The sequence below is a fragment of the Aristolochia californica genome, unplaced genomic scaffold, assembly GCF_029961685.1.
Source record: "Aristolochia californica isolate CCGP_79_NKW_82.1479 unplaced genomic scaffold, dmAriCali1.0.hap1 SCAF_9, whole genome shotgun sequence".
Lineage (NCBI taxonomy): Eukaryota > Viridiplantae > Streptophyta > Magnoliopsida > Piperales > Aristolochiaceae > Aristolochia > Aristolochia californica.
In genome coordinates, this window is record NW_027182290.1 from 34,791,041 (window position 1) to 34,809,461 (window position 18,421).

Consider the following 18,421-nt stretch of genomic DNA (forward strand, 5'->3'; position numbering starts at 1 on the left):
GACCTGATTATACGTATTTCTATCGGACTTCAAATCCAGTATAGCCTCTGTGTCCACCCATGGGCGCACTCTGAAATTGGTGAGATTGTAGATTTTGTTCAGGCATCAACCGACGTACTTAATACCGATCGGCAGCAGGGGAGCCCTCCATCCCCATAAATTTGTTAATCTTATTTCAGTTATATGCCTTTGTTAATCATTTACTGCTATGAGCTGTAAGCTTAGACGACCCAGACAAAAGATAACAATTAGCCCCCCAGATGACAAAAAGTTTTATTTTTAAAACTTTTTTCTCTGGCTGAGTTGCCTTATAGAGAAACCTTTTATTTCCAGATAATTTACAATAAATCCAAAGTCAATCCTGGAGGCTGGAGCAACACAAGGATATTTTTGTAATTCAAAACAACGCCTCGTGAACTTGAAATTCTTTATATATACATGCTCATGCTCAGAATCTCGCTTCTTCGCTGACGCGGCTCTGCAGAGTAGTCCGCAGAGGCACACAGGCAAGAAGGAGAAATGGAAGAACAAGATGTATCTCAGACGACTCTACGATCTTCTCTCATTCCGAGCTCCGAGAAGAGCAACGTATTTGCCGGGGAGACTGTGGAAGATCTTTGTGAAAGAAACATTGTATTTGAAGAAGTGAAGAGGCAGCTGTGGTTGTCTGGGCCTTTGATATCTGTTTGTTTATTGCAGAAATGTTTGCAAGTCGTTTCGATTATGTTTGTCGGTCATCTCGGGGAGCTTGCACTTTCTGGTGCTGCAATGGCTACTTCCTTCGCTGGGGTCACTGGTTTTAGCTTTTTGGTACGTGGATAGCGTTCCTTTCTTCATCCATAGATTTTCTACGTTCTGCATCACGTATTATAACTTTGTCTTTTCCTTTTGACCCCTGTAACTATCTTGGAACGACATCTTCTACATCAAAATGGTATTTTTGATTAACCTGATTTTTGTCAAAGTCCACTCAACGACTGGTGGATCATTGAGAAATTAGGAAATATAAAATTTTGTATAATATTTTTTCAGAAACACTAATTGTTATGGGCGATGTCTTTTTTCCTTATAAATGCTTTGTTTCCTTCTCTGTAGAATTAACTTAGAGGGAGCCCATCTAGATACATCATTTTGACAAGATATTTCCCGAAGATCTGGTGTTTAGAAGCACTATCTCTGTGTTTTGCTTCTCTGTTATCAAACCTCGAGACAACACATTATGAAGACTTTAGTGCTAGATTAATAAGCATTTTTCTCTCGATTGTTTGTTTTTTCAGTTCAAAACGATTTTCTTTAATATTATTTCTAACTGCTTCGTCCTCCAATTACCTCTGAAGGCTCTCTTCTTAATGAATTCTCTTTCTCGCTTGTCTAAAGAAAGAAAAAAAAATGCTTCATCATTCAAATTTTAAAGAATCATATATTGGCCAAATCTTGAAAAGCTCGTTTTAAGCTGCTATTATTTGTGTCTCTTCTTTGATGACTTTGTAATGTGGGTAGTTACAATCACTTTCTCTCAAAGAAATAAACGTCAAAGGAATTTCAACTCCGCAATCTTCCTGTACAATTCATCATCTTTTAACCTGTTTAGCAGTTCAGCTCTTTAGGATCAATATAGATAAGTCTTTTTCTCTTCCCTCACACTTCGAATATTTGGCTCTTCAATTAAATAGGTGGGGATGGCAAGTGCATTGGATACTTTGTGCGGGCAATCATATGGAGCAAAACAGTATCATTTGCTTGGTATCCATATGCAGAGAGGCATGTTTGTCCTTCTACTTGTAAGCATTCCTCTTGCAATCATCTGGGGCTACACAGGCTTCTTTCTCCTTAGCTTCGGACAGGATCCAGAGATTGCAGCACAAGCAGGATTATATGCCTGTTGGATGATCCCAAGTATTTTTGCCTATGGACTTCTGCAATGCCTTGTCAGATTTCTACAAGCACAAAATATTGTATTTCCAATGATGATAAGCTCTGGAATGACGGCTTTGGTTCACATCCTTCTTTGTTGGATATTGGTGTTTGAATCGGGACTTGGCTCCAAAGGAGCTGCTTTAGCAAATTCCATCTCTTACTGGATTAATGTGTTATTGTTGGCACTCTATGTCAAATTCTCTCCTGCCTGCAAGAAAACTTGGACTGGTTTATCAAAGGAATCTTTGCATGATACATTCCATTTTATACAGCTTGCTGTGCCTTCTGCTGTTATGGTCTGGTAAGTTATATCACACAATTCACTATTTTCAAAAGTAAAAGATGGATCCGTCTGCCGAAGGCTTGAATAAATTGAAGCAGGGCTTACTCATTGTATCAGATCTATGGCTTTGCATATTAGTCAGGATATTTGGCAAGCTTTATGAAATCATATTGATTTAGCAATCGTGTTGTCCTGTTTGTTAGTGAGATCCTTCATTTGGGTGGTGTAACTCTGCCCATTTTACAGTAATCAATATGGTGATCTATATGCTTGACCTTTTTTCTGAAATTATGTTCAAACTGATTGAAAATTTGATTCTTAATTGTCTTGTAGTTTGCTTGTTCTTTTGACTTGAAACAGCTTGGAGTTCTGGTCTTTCGAATTTCTAGTCCTACTGTCTGGTCTTCTTCCGAATCCAAAACTTGAAACATCAGTATTATCCATAAGGTTAGTAGTTTGCAGTGAATATTATCAAATTTTCACAAACATGAACTAGAGCTAGTTGCTTTATGAAACACCGTGGGTATACAGTTGTAATCATCTTGTAGGCTTCTTGGTTCAGTTATATCTAGTGGAATAGATTGAACAATCTAAAAGCAGATTCTGTTGTACTGACTTTCATCAACCTCTGCAGCCTTAACACATCTTCACTGGCCTTTATGATTCCATTTGGCCTTGGTGGAACGGTCAGGTCAGTCAGAGGTCAATATCAGCTTTCTTTATTTTGTGTTCTTTATTGTTTCTTTTTAATTATTGTTGTTGTCTCTCCTGCAGTACAAGAGTTTCCAATGAATTGGGTGCCGGACGTCCTCAAGCAGCTAAATTAGCAGTTAAAGTTGTGTTGGGTTTGGCTATCACTGTTGGCCTAGTAGTAGGAACAACCATGATGTTGGTACGTAAAGTGTGGGGTTATGCATACAGCAGTGAGGAAGAAGTGGTGTGGTATATTGCAGTCATGATGCCAATTCTGGCCACCTCCAATTTCTTGGACGGGATCCAGTGTGTGCTTTCTGGTACATGCTTCCTGTACCGTGCCATCATTAGCATTTCACTCCATTTAATTTCTTTTTTTTCTTTGAGCAAACATACTCCCTTTTTTCTCTTATATGAAGTATCTACTTGTTATCCCCTAGTGGTACAGTTGAATAGAGGGAGAGACATGTAGCTGACTCCAATATGATTGTGTCAAGCCCTGATATTGACAATGATGTTCACAACTTGTTGTCAATAGCAATTTATCATGACATTGATCTTCATGTTACAGTTCTAAATCAGCTTACAATTGTAAGCATAAAATCTGTAGGTACTTGTAGAGGTTGTGGTTGGCAGAAGATCGGGGCCTTTGTCAATCTTGGAGCCTATTACATTGCGGGCATTCCTAGTGCTATTCTATTTGCTTTTGTCTTACATATGGGTGGAAAGGTGAGATTTTGAGTTTCCTGCCTTACAATATTTGTGCATAGTTAAAGTCTGAAATGCTCTTGATCAGTGGTAGGAGTGATAATTTTTTTCTGAAATAGGGTCTCTGGATGGGGATCGTATGTGGGCTTCTTGTGCAAGCGAGTCTGCTTCTAACCATAACACTTTGCACCAACTGGGAGCAAGAAGTGAGTACTGTTTTTCTGTCAGTTGAATTTCTAACTTGACGTATTTCTTCTGTGAACTCATCCATGTAACAGTTCATGTGTAAGACATGAAAAGTAAAAACATTCACAACTTCAAAATCCTTACCGATACGAGAAGGAAGTAAAAGTTGGTTTAACTGCTGTGTAACTAATCCTCATGGCTAAAATAAACTTCATCTATTTTATCCCTCTCTTGATCAAATCTGCCTTCCTGGACTAGTTCGATTTCAATGTAGGGTACATATTCACAACTCACCAGACATTTTTCAAGTTTTTAAGAGCTCATTTACCTTTTCATGCATGTTACGAACCATTTTGGGAAAAAAACGTAATAAAATGAAGGAAAAGCAAATTATTTCTTAAACTGAGGCATGTTAATAACATATATATCATAGGATTGAAATCTTACTGCCAGGTAGGCAAAAAAGATCATTTTTCATGCAAGTTACCCATGCATTTTTAAGCATATGTTCCCTGTATCTAGTCCTGTATTCCCCTGAAGCTGTCTTTCCTGGACAACATCTGAAAGTTCACTTTGATCATTTGATCGCTCCAAATAGTGGCACACTGATAATTCTCAAAATAAAAAAATAAGCTTAAGTAAGTGATAATGAACTACCACACAAAGTTCAGAGCAACCTATTTTATATGCTTGTGGCTCCTAACCAGTTTTTTCTCCGATTTATGTACCAGGCAAGGAAAGCCAGAGATAGAGTTTACAGCTCTTCTCTCCCAGTAGACATGGCACAGTGAAGCTAACTAGTCACCTTTAAAGTTTTAGCTTTTGACAAGCAATCCTATAAAACTATGAAGAATACATCATTGTATTGGTAAGTGGACTCATCTTGAACTCCAGGGTAATCATTATATCACAATCCATCTCTAATGCATCAACGACTTTTCACAGATTCAAGACTGAATAACTCTGCAAGCAAAATGCTGTATTACAGGGCACCATGAGTGATCTCTAACATGTCATGGACAACTAGATGCATCAACTCAGTAGTGGGATAGATCAGTAAATAAAAAGGGCTGAATACCTTCATCAGATCCGGTTATCATTTTAAACCTATCATATTAAAAACTGCTGGCTGAAACCCTGGAATGCCCTCTTCCTGCACTTTTTTTTCAAATGTCTACAAGGGATTCTGAATGGGGAATGTGTATGGTGAGACCTGATTATACTTCATAATATATTATGATATTTGTTTTGTTTGGTATGACACTGGTAAGTTTCAAAATCCAGGTTTGTGAAATTAGGCTTCTAAATAGCTGTGACTTGGTCATTGGATTAACAAATTCGATCTTTAGATAGGATTGAAATTTATTAAATTGAGTTCTTTGACATTAGGTGGATGAGTTTCAAATTCTACATTTTTTCTTCAACTAAATACCGATACATATTGTTGATTCAAACGATTATTAATTTTGATAAGAGTTATTTACATCATTAATATATTCTAGAGGAGAAATGAGCTCCTTAATTTACCTGAATTTTTTTATTTTAAATATTTTAGAAACTTCTGAAGTACTATCAAAATTCGAAGCTTTCTAATTTTCGGACTTGTAACCAAGCATCCTTTGCGGAACAGATCGGTCCCGCGCTAGCTTGTGTCGAGCAGGTCTCATTGGTCACTGCCGAACGCTGATAGATGGTGAAGATTGATTGTTTGATCTGCCAAAATAATATTCTGTCCCTATACCCTAAACCCTCTTTCATGTAAACGCGGGTAAGCAATCCCCGCTGCCTGTATAGTTTCTTCTCTTCTTTAGCTCTAAGAAACCAGAATCCTTCCGCGTAAATAGAGAGAATGATAAAGAGGCGTTTCTATAAGGTCGACCTCGGCGATGGGGACAACGCCTCTGATTCGTCTTCTTCTTCTTCGTCGGGCTCGGATTCCTTGCCAGATGAAGGAGTAGAGAAAGAGGAAGAAAACGTAGAAGAAGAAATAACGTCACCACCGACCGGAGTCCAACCGTCATCCCCATCTTCCGGTTCAGGTATTTTCATTTAAAATAAATAAATACCGACGTTTTTATTGTCTCCACTATATGCCTCGTTTCCTTTTCTAAGTTGTCGAGCTTTTTTGTTTCTGCATTGAATGTTGTTGCTCCTGTTTAGAGTCTCTACGGCATATTTATCAATAACCGGGTATTGATTAATTTTTCATGCGGGTATCTGTTTTTTTCCCTGTAATTTTGATCAGCCTTTTGCAGTTATCTACCACCTCGAAATTTAGCTGCAAAGTTTTTCTGTTATAGTGTGTTGTATATACTATGTACATTACGTGTGTGTTTTCCTTTTTCTTGTAATACTATCCATTTGGGGCTCTGTACCTTCTACTTTTTCCAGGTGTCTGTTTTGGCTCATTGAGATTAGCTCTCTTTTTTGGTTCTCATGGAGTTTGTTTTGCATCACTTGCATTTGGTAGGTTCAGGTTATCAGGGCGAGGATAGCTCGGGGAATGAGGTTAATTGCGATTCTTCAGGTTTGGTTTCCTCAATCACCACGAGTTGTTGCTTTATTATATATGTTTACACTTCAAGTGCTGTGTATGCCTTAACTCATTCAGGTTTACAAGGATTCAATTTTTTGTTTAGGAAGAATGCGGTAGAGATCTACCTTGTATTGTGACGATCAGTAGAGGGGTTGAATTTTTAGATGTTTAATAAGTGGTATAGAAATAAGCTCAAAAGATTATCTGGGAGTAATGAGCAAAAGTTGGATAAATAGGTACGGAGCCTTTGTTCCATTTAAGGAAGTTGAAGTAAGCACTGGGAATATCTTTCAGAAAAGCTTAATGTGGTGCTTACATAGAATGACTCTTATGACATGAATATGTCTAAAAGGTTTTCTGCTGGAAAATTTGACTTGAGTTAATCCTCGAGTTGCGCAACAAGGTGCATACTCATTTTACGCTAAGTGCCACTTGAAGTTAGCAGAAACAGTTTAGAATGGCTACGTTCAAGATATATTGTCCAGGACAAATGGTAAAAAATGTTTGATTTCAGAAAAGAAAATGTACTGAATCAGATATATAAATTGCTTGAAATAAGTAAGTTTTGTTAATTTCAATCAGTTGTTGATTTGAGGCACTCTTCTCATGCTTTCTAATTTTTTCTATATTTAACTTAACATGTTTTATTTAAGATCATTATTCCTTCATTTCTATCTTGTAATCATTTTTCCTGAGTGGCCCTTATGTAAACTTCAATCTCCTTTGGATCCTCAAATGGTATTATGGACTTTGTAATTGCTTAATTGCACTAACACTGGAATCATGAGAGTTTTCGCTTTGATTTAGTGTCAGTATAGTCATGTTATCTTGTCTCATTGTTTCTGATGTCCGAAATGTTTCTTTAGTATCCTTTATTATTTCTACGAAGAAAAGGAAAAGGATGTCTTGTTGAAAAATTTCTTGCAACTACTATGTCAACCCCCTCTTGATAAGTGCATTTATGGCCCATTCCAGGTTTGCCAATAAATGATGACGATGAGAGCACTGAAGAAGGTGGACTGGACTTTGGAAATAGTCAACTGCACGATAAAAACCAGATTAAAACATCAGACCCTAGAGTTCTTGATTCTCTAACAAAATCATTATCACCTAAAGGTCCCGATGAAGACAAATTGGATGACTGTGTTCTAAGATGCAAGTCAGTTTTCAAGTGCAGGCTGTGCCCAAGAATTATTTGTTTAAATGAGAATACACTGAAAGCACACCTTCAATCAAAGGTAAGCAACCTAGTCAACTCCTGTACCTCTTGATGGATGAATTTTCTTGTTTCTTTGAAGAAATAATGAACAATAAAAATGATCCTATATGTAGATGAAACATTACTTAATTAAATTCTGCACTACTTTCATATAGAAGAGAAAATGGTCAAGAAAAGAAAGTAAAAAGGAAAAGAGCGAACAGGAGACCATATTTTTCCTTTTGTAGGGGTGGGTGAAGTCTGCCTGTATATATATTGGTGGGTAGAAGCCCCATCGACATTATGTAGCCCATATGTTTTCTGAAAATGTTAGGCGTGTTAGGCTAGTTGTCTAGATATGGGAGGTTTGTTGGTTGGGGAATAGTCACATTTGTCGAGAAAGCAAAATAGTTCAACTTTGAATGAAGTTGCCATCTGTCAATTGATTGACGTTTACATCTATTGATGTTTGCAAGATAGATGTTGGAGAGTTTGACTTTGTATAAGTTTGATTTGGTAGTTGCTCAAATATTGTCCTATTATTAAGTGATTTTATCTTTAAGAGAATATTTGGGGAGATTACAAGTTAGAAGGCTTTCACAATAATTTTGAATGATTGAGTTGGCTTAGGTGAGGTGTCCAATAATTGGAGAAGGCTGGAGTTTAATGTGGCTTGTATAAGTTTGCATAATTCAATGACTAGTCGTGGATGAAATATTATGAACATCCCCCACAAGTTGTATTGAGATATTCAATGAAATCCTAGCTTGAAACATAAGTCTTGAAATTGAGTTTGATGAAGAGGTTTTGTGAAAAGATTTGCAAGTTGGAAAATGTCAAAACACGAGCTACGATGACAACTTTTCCATGTAGAAAATGATAATTAATCTCTATATGCTTGCTGTGAGAACAAAGCACTACCTTAGTTTAAGATAAGTTGCACTAAGATTGTCACAAAAAAGTAAAGTTTTGAGAAATTAGTTAAACATGTGGCAGCCATAACACGGTATTTAGCTTTCGTGCTAGAGCGAGAAACTGTTGGTTGTTTTTTAGTAGACGATGACAGAAGAGTTGATTCTAAGAAAATTGAGTATCCTGTGATAGATTGTCATTTAGTGGGTGGCCAGCCCAATTGGCATAAAAAAAGTGATAAGTGTTAAGAAAGAAGCTATATTAATAACAAGACCATGATTTTGAGATCCTTTTAAATACCTAAGGATTCATTTTACTAAGCTAAAGTGATAGTCAGTTGGGGATTGCACGAATTGTGCTACAGATTAACTGAGTAGGAAATAGGGCGAGTTAAAGTCAGTTATTGTAGGGCTCCTATAAGACTTCTGAAAAATTGGGAGTTGATTGCTTTTTCTTAATATTAGGCATAAAAGGCGTGTGGACTGGAGTGCAAGAAGACATACCAACCCGTTCAAGAACATTAAAAAGATATTTTCTTCGAAAAAGAATAAGACCAGATTCGGGAAGCACAAACATCCAAAAGTGCAAAGTGTTTGTGCATTGGTGTCTTTGAAACAGTTAGGATTCAGGAGAATTACCTTGAAGGACCTCAAGAGGCCAGCCTATTGATAAAATACACTGTAGTAGAGAAAGCATCAACCCAGAGGACGAGGGGTCGACTATAAAACGTGACTGCTAGACTAGGCTTCTGTTTTGTCTCAGTGTTTTCGTTTTGCCTCTCTATTTTATTCTGGAATTTAAGGACACAAAACATCTAGCAAAACCACATGAACTCAAAAACTGAGAAAATTGACTAGAGGAGAATTCATCACCACTATCACTATGTAATTGTTTTATTTTAGTTTCTAATTGAAGCTCCACCGTGTTTTGAAATGTTAGAAAATACATCCAGGGGTATTTTGGTCATTTCACCATCTCTGTGGTTAAATTTCTTTATGTAATTTTATTCTGCATGTTAAGTTATGTTAGTGGCTAAATTTTCATATACATAGGATGTATAGTTAGGGAGATATAAGGAGAATAAGGTTTATCGAGTGTATAGGGTATTTCTGTATTATTACCCCCAAGACAGTTATTTAAGACGATCTGAGGATCGGAAGCCTCTCCTGGCTCTTCAGAGAAATTTCTTTCTCCTTTCTTTTTTCCCTCTCAATTTTCACCTCTTCCTTCACCCAAATCTTCTGAAAATAGAATGCCTCTAAGGGTGTTTTAGTTTTAAAGGATAAATCCAAGTCTATCATGAGAATCTATCAATAACAATAGTGTAATACTTAAACTCATTCAAGAAACAATAGGGGCTGGTCCCCATAAGTCACTATGAACCACCTTTAAAGGTGATTTGGCATCACAAGAACTGTTTAAAACTGACTGCTTATGGCTTTTAGCCATTTGACACTCCACACATAGTTCATTCGACATAAAAAATTTAGGTAACAAAGAACTAGAAATAGAACTACTTAAGGCATGTTTAGATAGATGTGCTATCAGAAGTTAGTAGTAAGGACAGCTAAAGCACAATGTTGAGTGGGGAAGACATAAAGGCCATTAAGCATTTCTCCCTGTGCCATGAGCTCCTTATTTTGCAAAGACTAAACGGCAAAGTAAGTGGAAAAAATTCAAGGGAGTGTTATTTGCAAAGACTTAACACACCTGAGTTGCATGCATGGGAGAAGTGACTCCAATATCTGGGTGCCACTGCTCGTCTTTGCTTTCAAGAGTGAGAGAGGCTAGGGTAGGAATCATCTATTCAGCTTGGTAAATGTGATTGAATCAATGCCAAGTGCAAAATCATTCAGTTTGAGTATAGTTGCCAGCATATTTCTTCCTTGTTCTAGGTCTTGGTGGGGACTTCACATTGGTTGTGTTGGATTGTTGAGTGGATGATTTGTTTGGGCAACCAGTGGATGAAAATTTGTTGCCTCGTTTCTGTTGTCCTATAGACGATTTGTGAAAGGACTTGGAGGAAGCAATGAGTGCACTTACCATTTTAAAGGAAGAATATGCAAATCTTGGTTGATGAGTTCCTCAGATGTAGGGACCAACAGGTTGGCCAGAATTGCAATGACAAAAAAATCATAAGAAGGGTCAAGATCAAGGCAAGCCCAAATGGTTTTGTTGACGTCAAAAATAGGTGTTTGAATTGCAATGAGAGAGTCACAAGTATTTCTGAACTTTGTAATGCATTTCAACATGGACATGTCCTCATCTATGCGAATCATTTGAAGTTGTTGGAATGGATGGAATTCTTTCACCTTTGATTGGCTGGTGTAGAGTTTTGTGCAACAATCTCATGTCTTTTGCGGTTTTCAAGCCCACAAAATGGTTGAGAGATTCTTCTGGTATTGTTGCTTTGAGCCAAATGATAAGTAGGCTATCTCTATGTTTTCATTTAGAAAATTCCGAGTTGGTAATAGTAGGATCGGTGGAAAAAGAATCGAGGAGGATGTAGGAAAACCGGATCTATATGATAAAAACTGTCATTTCTTGTGATTTTGTTTTACTTGTTGTTCTGTATGAGAATTTATTGGGTGATGTGTCATGGTACAATCTAATGTAATCAAGTTAACCATGTGTTTAACGGAGGCAGAGAAGTTTTCAAAGATAACACCCACAGTTTGGAAGTTGTTTTCTTGAAATCTTGCAAAGATAAAAATGACAGTTTGGACCTATGTATGAAATTATAATACTTGAGAGGGGAGATAATATTCTCATCAATGGTTCTTTCAATTTATGTTCATATTTACCCACTTATCAGATGCCCATATAAATACCATGAACTTTATACAATGATGAAGATTCATGGAGAATCTCGACCTGACCTTATTTAGAGACTTCTAGACTCCCACAACAAATCGATCACTCATTTCAACTGGATTGAAGGATATTGTGATTCTTTAATTTCTCATTCTCATGTTCTTGTAGTGTCTTCTTAGTTTTTGGTTTGTTTACATATTTAACTTTTTCCCCCTTAGAGACATGCACGCTCAAAGAAGTTACTGGATGAAGGGAGGTTAAAACTCATGCTCAACAGTGATGGCGAGATTGAGGAAGACCAAGAAACCCATGCTGAGAGGCATGCTAGAATGATAGCTCTTGCGGAGGTCTGTAGCACCTCAAGATCTTGTTCAATGATTTCTCAACAGTTTTATATATATTAGCTCAGTTTGGATTCTCTCTTCTCATTTTTAGGAGTTAGCGAAACCCAAAAAGCCAATTAAAGGGCAGAAACGGCAGAGGAACAGGTTGAATAATGAGGTAGTACAATTATATTTGACTCTGGTGATCTAAATGGAGATAAATGTGGAAGGGATCTGAGATTTTATCTTATTTTGGTTTAATTGCAGGACAAAAATGTCCGTTCTGGAGAAGCAGGAGCAGAGCAATTGGCAAAGGCTCCAGGGAAAAAAAGACATAAAGTTAAGGATTAAAGGAAGTTCATGTCTTTATTTGGGTTTGCGACTGCCTTATTTTGCCTCTGTTAGTATGATGTTTGATTGATAGTCGAAGTTTTATGGATCAACTAAAACATTTGTTTATTGGGGATCATTTTTGTTAGTAGTAATTGTTAGCAAGTTTATTCGGAAACCCCCTCCCTTGCACCACAGCACCTTTCTTTCAGTCTCATCAAGATTCTCAGCATTATTCCACAAATTACACTTGCTGTAAATTCTTTTATTCAAGGCTTTGACTATTGGGTTCTAGTCACTTGGTATAAATCAATGATTATGTTTTAAAAATAAACTTCTATTGACCCCCGAGTAACATTTAAATAAAATCGTGTTGAGGTTCTATATCCATAAAAAAAAAATCAAGAACCTTTCTCTAGGCCATATCACGAACAGCAAGTGATAGGCAAAGAAAGTTCTGCCCTTTCACTCATTTTAACCATATCTGATGCAAATTCAAAGCTTGAGAAAGGAATGCAAATTAAGTATATTTGGGTTGCTAGACATCAGACAGAAATGGTGGGAAGTGGCTTGACCTCTCAAATACGTAACAATGGTGTAAAACAGCAACATTTAGAACAATTTACAAAGAAAAGCAGTATGCAGCTTGAGCATTTGTGCTATTTTTACGGTATGCCTGATTATTGAACGCGATAGCACCGGCACCAAAATGCAGTCCCACCTCCTCGGCCTTGTGCAATAGCGATTTCTTCATCTATGTAGAACCAGATGAAAGGGTCCTCGGTGCTGGTTCCTTCTCATCTCCACTATTGTAGCGGTTTGTAATTATGCGCGAATCCGTTTAGACGTTGCTCTTTTAAATTTTGTATTTAGATATTCCCCCTAAACACATCCAGGTATTCCCCCTAGAGGCAGGTTCAATCCAAAATGACAATCAAAACAGGCAGCAAACGTCATTCAACCCACTTATTGACTTCTTTGGTCCTGCTTAGACGACTGACCAATCAGAAGATATGTTCTCCGTCAAAAGATATTCAGATAAAGTTCCAGTTCAGCAACAATTACAAAGTTTTTCTAACATTGCAGAACACGACTTTACAACTCGAGCAAATCCTATAACAATCAACCTCCTCGCTGTTTAGAACATATTCATAATTACTAAATCAATCTTAAAACAGTATCTCCTTAATCAAAGTAAGCATTTCAACAAACTTAGAGAGAGGGAAGGGTAACAGAAAGAACATCAGTTCAATGGACAGAGCATCTTCAAAAAGAACTGGATTGAGGTTGACACTAATCAATCTATAAATACAGAAACTTGAAGCTCGAGTCCAGTGTTCTCTACTCCAAAACAGATGCACACAGATTAGAAGACATACTAGACCGATACTACAAAAATTTGGCAACTTGCTGACGCAGGTAGAACAAATTTGGCCAAAAGAAACAACAATATACGTTTCTGTTAGGAGTGAGGTCAAAGTTCCATCACCGCAAGCCTTTTCTCTGTTCCCAATTTCACATGAATCAAGGCAGTGTTGACTCTGGTGACGACTTTGAGAGCTGATACACTGATGAGAAATATTTATGCTTCCTTGGAAGGCACTTTGGTTTCTCCATTGGATTGTTCAGGTGGTGTAGGAGGAGCAGGTGGCTCACCATTCTCATTGGGTTCAGGATGGAAGTTGATGGGAAATTTTGTCACACGGGGTTTGTCAGCCAAGATGTTCCTCTGAACCCTATCAATCAAGACCCTTGGGGGCGGTTCCTCTCGTAGCTGCTCGTCATCATAATCATTGTTCACATAGTAACCCACCCTGATAAATTCCTGACCTAGGTAAGAACAAGTCAAAAGAAGCACTGTCACACCAATTATGTCCTCTTCTCGAATCTTAGATGGGTCCGGTGGGTCAGCCTGCAATCAGAAAGGAAGTCGATAACATACACCGATTGCATAATATAACGAAATTGGACTCAAGCTAAGGAGAGGCTTTAGGAGATCTTATGATCATTGCCTGAAAGACAAATCTGTAATTCCCAACGTTGACAGGACCAACAAGAACACTCTCTAACAGTTGGTCATAGGTCTCATCTTCAGCAGATCCTACATATGTAAGTTTCCATTCCAAATCTGCATGAAAAAAGAATCCAGACAAGAGACTTGAATCAAGACGACCATGTGACCAGAAAAAGTCAATTGAACCAGGGGCTGAGTCCAAATTGTACCAAACATATTTTGATAAAGCTAAAACTTTTTGAGACAAACATTCTAAGTCAAACTCTTTACACATTGATAAAAAACCCAGCGACAAGATGATGAATCTTGACATCCTAGTCAAGAACAACCAGAAAAGTGGCATTGATTTTATGTATCAAGGAGAACAGAGTCATTTTCCAAAACCAAAGGTGAAAGTAATAGAAAATAACAGCTTCCAAGACAAGTTGGATGGCCCAATCAATTATATAATCAGCATATTATTAACGAGAGAGCAATCAAGAACTACAGAGTAGTTGGCCAGATACATACAGGAGAAACTACATAGTGGGCACTTGCAATAAAAATTTGCCCAATAATATTGAATCTAACTGATTGATAAGTTCAGAAAAAATAATGGTATCGAGCAGCTAAGAATGGAAAACACTATCTCAACTAAAAAGTACAATATAAACCACAAATTTTCCTCCATATTGGTAACTGTAACACAAAACAACAGAGACATAAAAATAATTAATTAAACCTGTTAAGAACCATGCCATCAATTCTAAACGGCATACAGTAGTTCTAATAGCAAGAGCTACAGATAAAATAGACAGCCTTTGCCTATGCCAAAGTGATCTAGTCCAGCAACATTCAAAGGCCTTTGACAAGAGGAAATTCAAAGATTTCAGACACCAGGTACTATCAGATATATTACATCACCCAAGGTTTACACACATTGTCTGATCTATTTGACATCACAAATAAAGACATTATTTCACAGACTTATCAATCCAGTTAACTTTCTTAAACAGTGTCCGTTGAAAGCTTCTCCAGCTTTCTCCCTTTTACTTGATATAGTTGAAAGGAAGCCACCACAGAAAGAATATGCTCTTAATTTGTCCAAAATTTCTCCACAAGCAAATAAAATATAGAGTATATCTCAAACAAATGGAAACTTAAAGCTAAAAATAAAACAGATGCAGTATCACTTAATTAAAATTCATTATCAACAGTAGACAGTGAAGCGCATGTTTACCACAAATAACACGACTGGAAACAACAAAACAAAAACATACAATTATAAGCCAAAGAAATTATACTTAACTTAGAAAAACCAAAGAAAGTTTATTTAGTGGACTAGCACACAATATATTTTTAAATAGACTTTTATTCTATCAAGCTACTTTCCATGCCTATGATGTTTCTAGAGAAAACTAAAGGATGATAATATTGAAGAACTATATCATCCACCCCAAAAGAAAAACCAAAACATTTTCCTTCAACCTGAGAAAGTTACGGAAACAAAATGCCGTCAAAACCATTCACATGTTTTCAGCTCTTTATGTTTTTTATTCTCTCCACAATACAAATGCAAGTAGAGTTTTTTTGTTGTTTGGATTAAGTAGGATCCTTTCTCACTAACCAGTTTCTCTCATTAAGATTTGCAAGAAGAGGATCTCCCTGAACTTAAAAAATAAAATAAAATGAAAACTCATTATTAAAGTTGGGTCCAAATTCATCTCAAGACTCATAGTTAAGAGGCCACTTCTCAAATAATAACTAGAAGGTCTTTCAATTCCTTGATCTATTTATGACTAATTTTTACCACTCTCCCTCACGCATGGGCCTTTTTGTGGCTCTTACAAGTAAAGTTTTTCAGGTGAAGGCCCAAGGTTGAGCTAATTAGTTTATTTTACCCTCAGTAGAAGAGCCCAAAACAATACCATTTTCATGTGTAAATGAGAGCAATGAAATAACTCAGTTGTTTCTTCCTAAAATTAAACAGATTTTATATATCTGTGGGCATGCAGTTGCCGCAAAAAACAATATAGATAAGCTACATATTATAAGATTAAAATATTTATTCACATTCCAAACCTGAGAAAACCATTGCGGAATTCTCATAACAAGCTACCTCTATGAAGTTTCAGTTACAGTGGGTTGATTATTCCCTTCGCCTTACAAAATATGCACTCAATGTTGCAACCATTCCACAATCAAGACTACATCAAAAGTAAATAAGTTGTAGTCGACTTGGATCTAAAAATTCTCGAAATACAAAAGAGTAAGATAGAGAGAGAGAGAGACAGAGACAGAAACGGCATGTTATTGCTTCCTTATTGAACGTCATCACATACCAAACAACACCTGATATTCCAAATGATAAAAAAAGAAACAGAAACACCAAGAGGCAAGAAAAACCCAAAAAGGGGAGCACACAGCAGTCCAACCCTAAAGAGCCTCATAACCAGCGAAAAAACGATAAATAATGCACTGATTAACAAAAAATCTTGGGACAAACTTTAATCAGTAAACAAATCTTTGATCATAAGATAACCATACCGTCTTTGAGGGGAATCAAGCACTCGTAAGAGATCTCAAACTGAAATGGGTTTAGAAACGCGGCGGGGTTGTCCAAGACGGTGACGTTAGTTATATTGACGGCGCTCATGGCATCCACACGGCCAAATCCTCCGGGAGATAAATCAAGGCCGTAAACTCGAACAACCTCATCAAACAAACGCAATGGAAGAATCCAAAAGAAGAAGAACGAAGAGGCAGACAAAAAGGATGGAGTATTAGCAGAGAGGAGAGAGACCACCCTTCTAATAGAGATATTAGACGCATTTTATATTTCAAGTAGTGGCAACGGTGCGGAGGGAGTTTACCGGGAGTATCCGGTAAAAGAAGCGTACGGATGAGAGATTGGCGGGAGATTTGAGTTTGGGTTGTGGGAAAACTACAACCCTTAAAACGGACCGAAACGGGACCGAATTATTCTACACTTAAATTATATTTTTGTTAAACTGCTTTTAATTAAATTTAATGGGTAAAAAACTTAAAAAGTTAATTCATAACAGCATAAATATGAAGATAATTTATACCAATTGAAAAAAAAAAATAGAAACTTGATGGTAGATCTTAATCAAAAAAATTTTTAAAAAAAAAAACCTCTTTAGTTCTTAATCTTATACCAATTGAACAGTCCGGTTCGATTAACAATTAATAAAATTTTAACCAATGCACCTGATCACTCTATTGTGCTCAAATACAATGAAATGACAAACACATACATTTTTTATATGTTACACTACCCTATCTATTTCGGTGGAACCAGTCAAATTAGCTTTAAGACCGCAACTGGTTTGGCTACTGATTCCATTTTTACAACATTCCTACTACTTAACTATGAAGGAAGATACACGATGAATACATGGAACTAGGGGTGGCATCGAACTGAGTCGGTTCGCAAATAGCTCAAGTTTGGCTCAGTTTAGTTCGAAATTTTCCGATCTCGAATTAAGTTCGAGATTGGATTTGGAGTTCGATGAATGCCACCTGAAGAGTTGAGGCCCAAAGAGTCGAGACTCCTCTTCCTCTCCATCGATTTTCCCTCAAGAATAACCACAAAATCAGAGCGATCTTGCCTTGTCTCCCATTTCTTTGCCATATTCGTCTTCGCTCTTCGCCGCCTTCACTTTTCAACATCTTCATTTCTATAGCTTCTTTTAGGAGGGTGTATTTCTCGCAGCAGGAATCAGAGCTCATCCACAGAATCGGCTAGTACTCCAAATTGAAAATTTATCACAAGAGAAATTCTGGTGAGAAAATCATAAATCATTGAACTCCTCATTGATTTGTTGTTGTAATCAAGTATGTTCTTCACCTGTTCATCTTTTATTCTCCTAATTTTCATTGGGCTAATAATTTCTATAATGATCAAGGATTTTTCATGCTCTCCGGTCACTATCCAATCATTCCTTTGATCCGGGAACCTCAAGCAGAATACCTCCCTCTCATCTCTCAATTCCCCACTAGTCTTCCTCTTTCAATCACGATAGAAGCTCCATCGTGATTTTATGCAAGATATGATTGGCAAAGCCTGCTTTCATAAATAGAGAGGGTTGAGAGAAGATTTTACCTCTCCTTATTAGGGTAAAATTGCAAGGCCTCTTAAACTATCTTGATGAAACGTCAAATGCGAGTAATAGTGGAATTGAATGATAAAAGGGGGTTTAGGGAATGCTTGTTCATTTTGCAATCTTGGACTAATGAATGTTAAATAAAATAGGTTGTCATTTACTTGTCTTCTCTGTTTGTTTTATGGTATTTGGTAGATGCTTATGCCTTTGAGACAGTGATCTTGAATGTCCACTATGGTACTTTAAATCATTGTTCAATTATAGCTTTGAGGAGTAGGTAAAAATGAGGCTTTGTGGCCTAATGGTAAGGCACCACTGTTAGTACAGATTTATGGGTTCAAATCTGGTCATTTCACATCTCTCTTAGCCTACTTGTTTTTGTTTTTTTCTTTATCTTTTGT

General features: G+C 37.0%; 3 protein-coding genes across 3 annotated transcripts; 2 read left to right on the top strand and 1 right to left on the bottom strand.

Annotated features, from left to right (window-relative positions):
• The first annotated feature begins 183 nt into the window (after nucleotides 1–183).
• On the top strand, nucleotides 184–5,045 carry LOC137941820 (protein DETOXIFICATION 16-like). Its single transcript, XM_068787409.1, has 9 exons — nucleotides 184–810; nucleotides 1,674–2,218; nucleotides 2,561–2,647; nucleotides 2,835–2,891; nucleotides 2,975–3,213; nucleotides 3,504–3,622; nucleotides 3,721–3,807; nucleotides 4,519–4,655; nucleotides 4,733–5,045. The coding sequence occupies exons 1-8, from the start codon at nucleotides 520–522 to the stop codon at nucleotides 4,576–4,578; spliced, it is 1,485 nt and encodes a 494-aa protein (XP_068643510.1). The 5' UTR covers nucleotides 184–519; the 3' UTR covers nucleotides 4,579–4,655; nucleotides 4,733–5,045.
• A 320-nt stretch (nucleotides 5,046–5,365) lies between these two features.
• LOC137941953 (uncharacterized) lies at nucleotides 5,366–12,162 on the top strand. Its single transcript, XM_068787581.1, has 6 exons — nucleotides 5,366–5,826; nucleotides 6,258–6,314; nucleotides 7,299–7,561; nucleotides 11,466–11,594; nucleotides 11,683–11,748; nucleotides 11,838–12,162. The coding sequence occupies exons 1-6, from the start codon at nucleotides 5,637–5,639 to the stop codon at nucleotides 11,919–11,921; spliced, it is 789 nt and encodes a 262-aa protein (XP_068643682.1). The 5' UTR covers nucleotides 5,366–5,636; the 3' UTR covers nucleotides 11,922–12,162.
• Nucleotides 12,163–12,924: 762 nt separating this feature from the next.
• Nucleotides 12,925–16,689, bottom strand: LOC137941493 (histone chaperone ASF1B-like). Its single transcript, XM_068786933.1, has 3 exons — nucleotides 16,441–16,689; nucleotides 13,913–14,028; nucleotides 12,925–13,812 (listed from the first exon to the last, which is right to left on the bottom strand). Exons 1-3 carry the CDS (start codon nucleotides 16,547–16,549, stop codon nucleotides 13,483–13,485), a joined length of 555 nt encoding a protein of 184 aa, XP_068643034.1. The 5' UTR covers nucleotides 16,550–16,689; the 3' UTR covers nucleotides 12,925–13,482.
• Between the last annotated feature and the right edge of the window lie 1,732 nt (nucleotides 16,690–18,421).

Bases quoted from the DNA above. Each gene is read 5' to 3' on its own strand.
- LOC137941953 (XM_068787581.1), top strand. From the start codon at position 5,637: ATGATAAAGAGGCGTTTCTATAAGGTCGACCTCGGCGATGGGGACAAC. The intron at 6,315-7,298 runs GTTTGGTTTCCT...GGCCCATTCCAG, and splicing joins GGTTAATTGCGATTCTTCAG to GTTTGCCAATAAATGATGAC. The intron at 11,595-11,682 runs GTCTGTAGCACC...TCTCATTTTTAG, and splicing joins GAATGATAGCTCTTGCGGAG to GAGTTAGCGAAACCCAAAAA.
- LOC137941820 (XM_068787409.1), top strand. From the start codon at position 520: ATGGAAGAACAAGATGTATCTCAGACGACTCTACGATCTTCTCTCATT. The intron at 3,623-3,720 runs GTGAGATTTTGA...TTTCTGAAATAG, and splicing joins TCTTACATATGGGTGGAAAG to GGTCTCTGGATGGGGATCGT. The intron at 3,808-4,518 runs GTGAGTACTGTT...TTTATGTACCAG, and splicing joins GCACCAACTGGGAGCAAGAA to GCAAGGAAAGCCAGAGATAG.
- LOC137941493 (XM_068786933.1), bottom strand. From the start codon at position 16,549: ATGAGCGCCGTCAATATAACTAACGTCACCGTCTTGGACAACCCCGCC. The intron at 14,029-16,440 runs GTATGGTTATCT...TTTTTCATGCAG, and splicing joins CTTGATTCCCCTCAAAGACG to ATTTGGAATGGAAACTTACA. The intron at 13,813-13,912 runs GCAATGATCATA...TTCTGATTGCAG, and splicing joins ATTACAGATTTGTCTTTCAG to GCTGACCCACCGGACCCATC.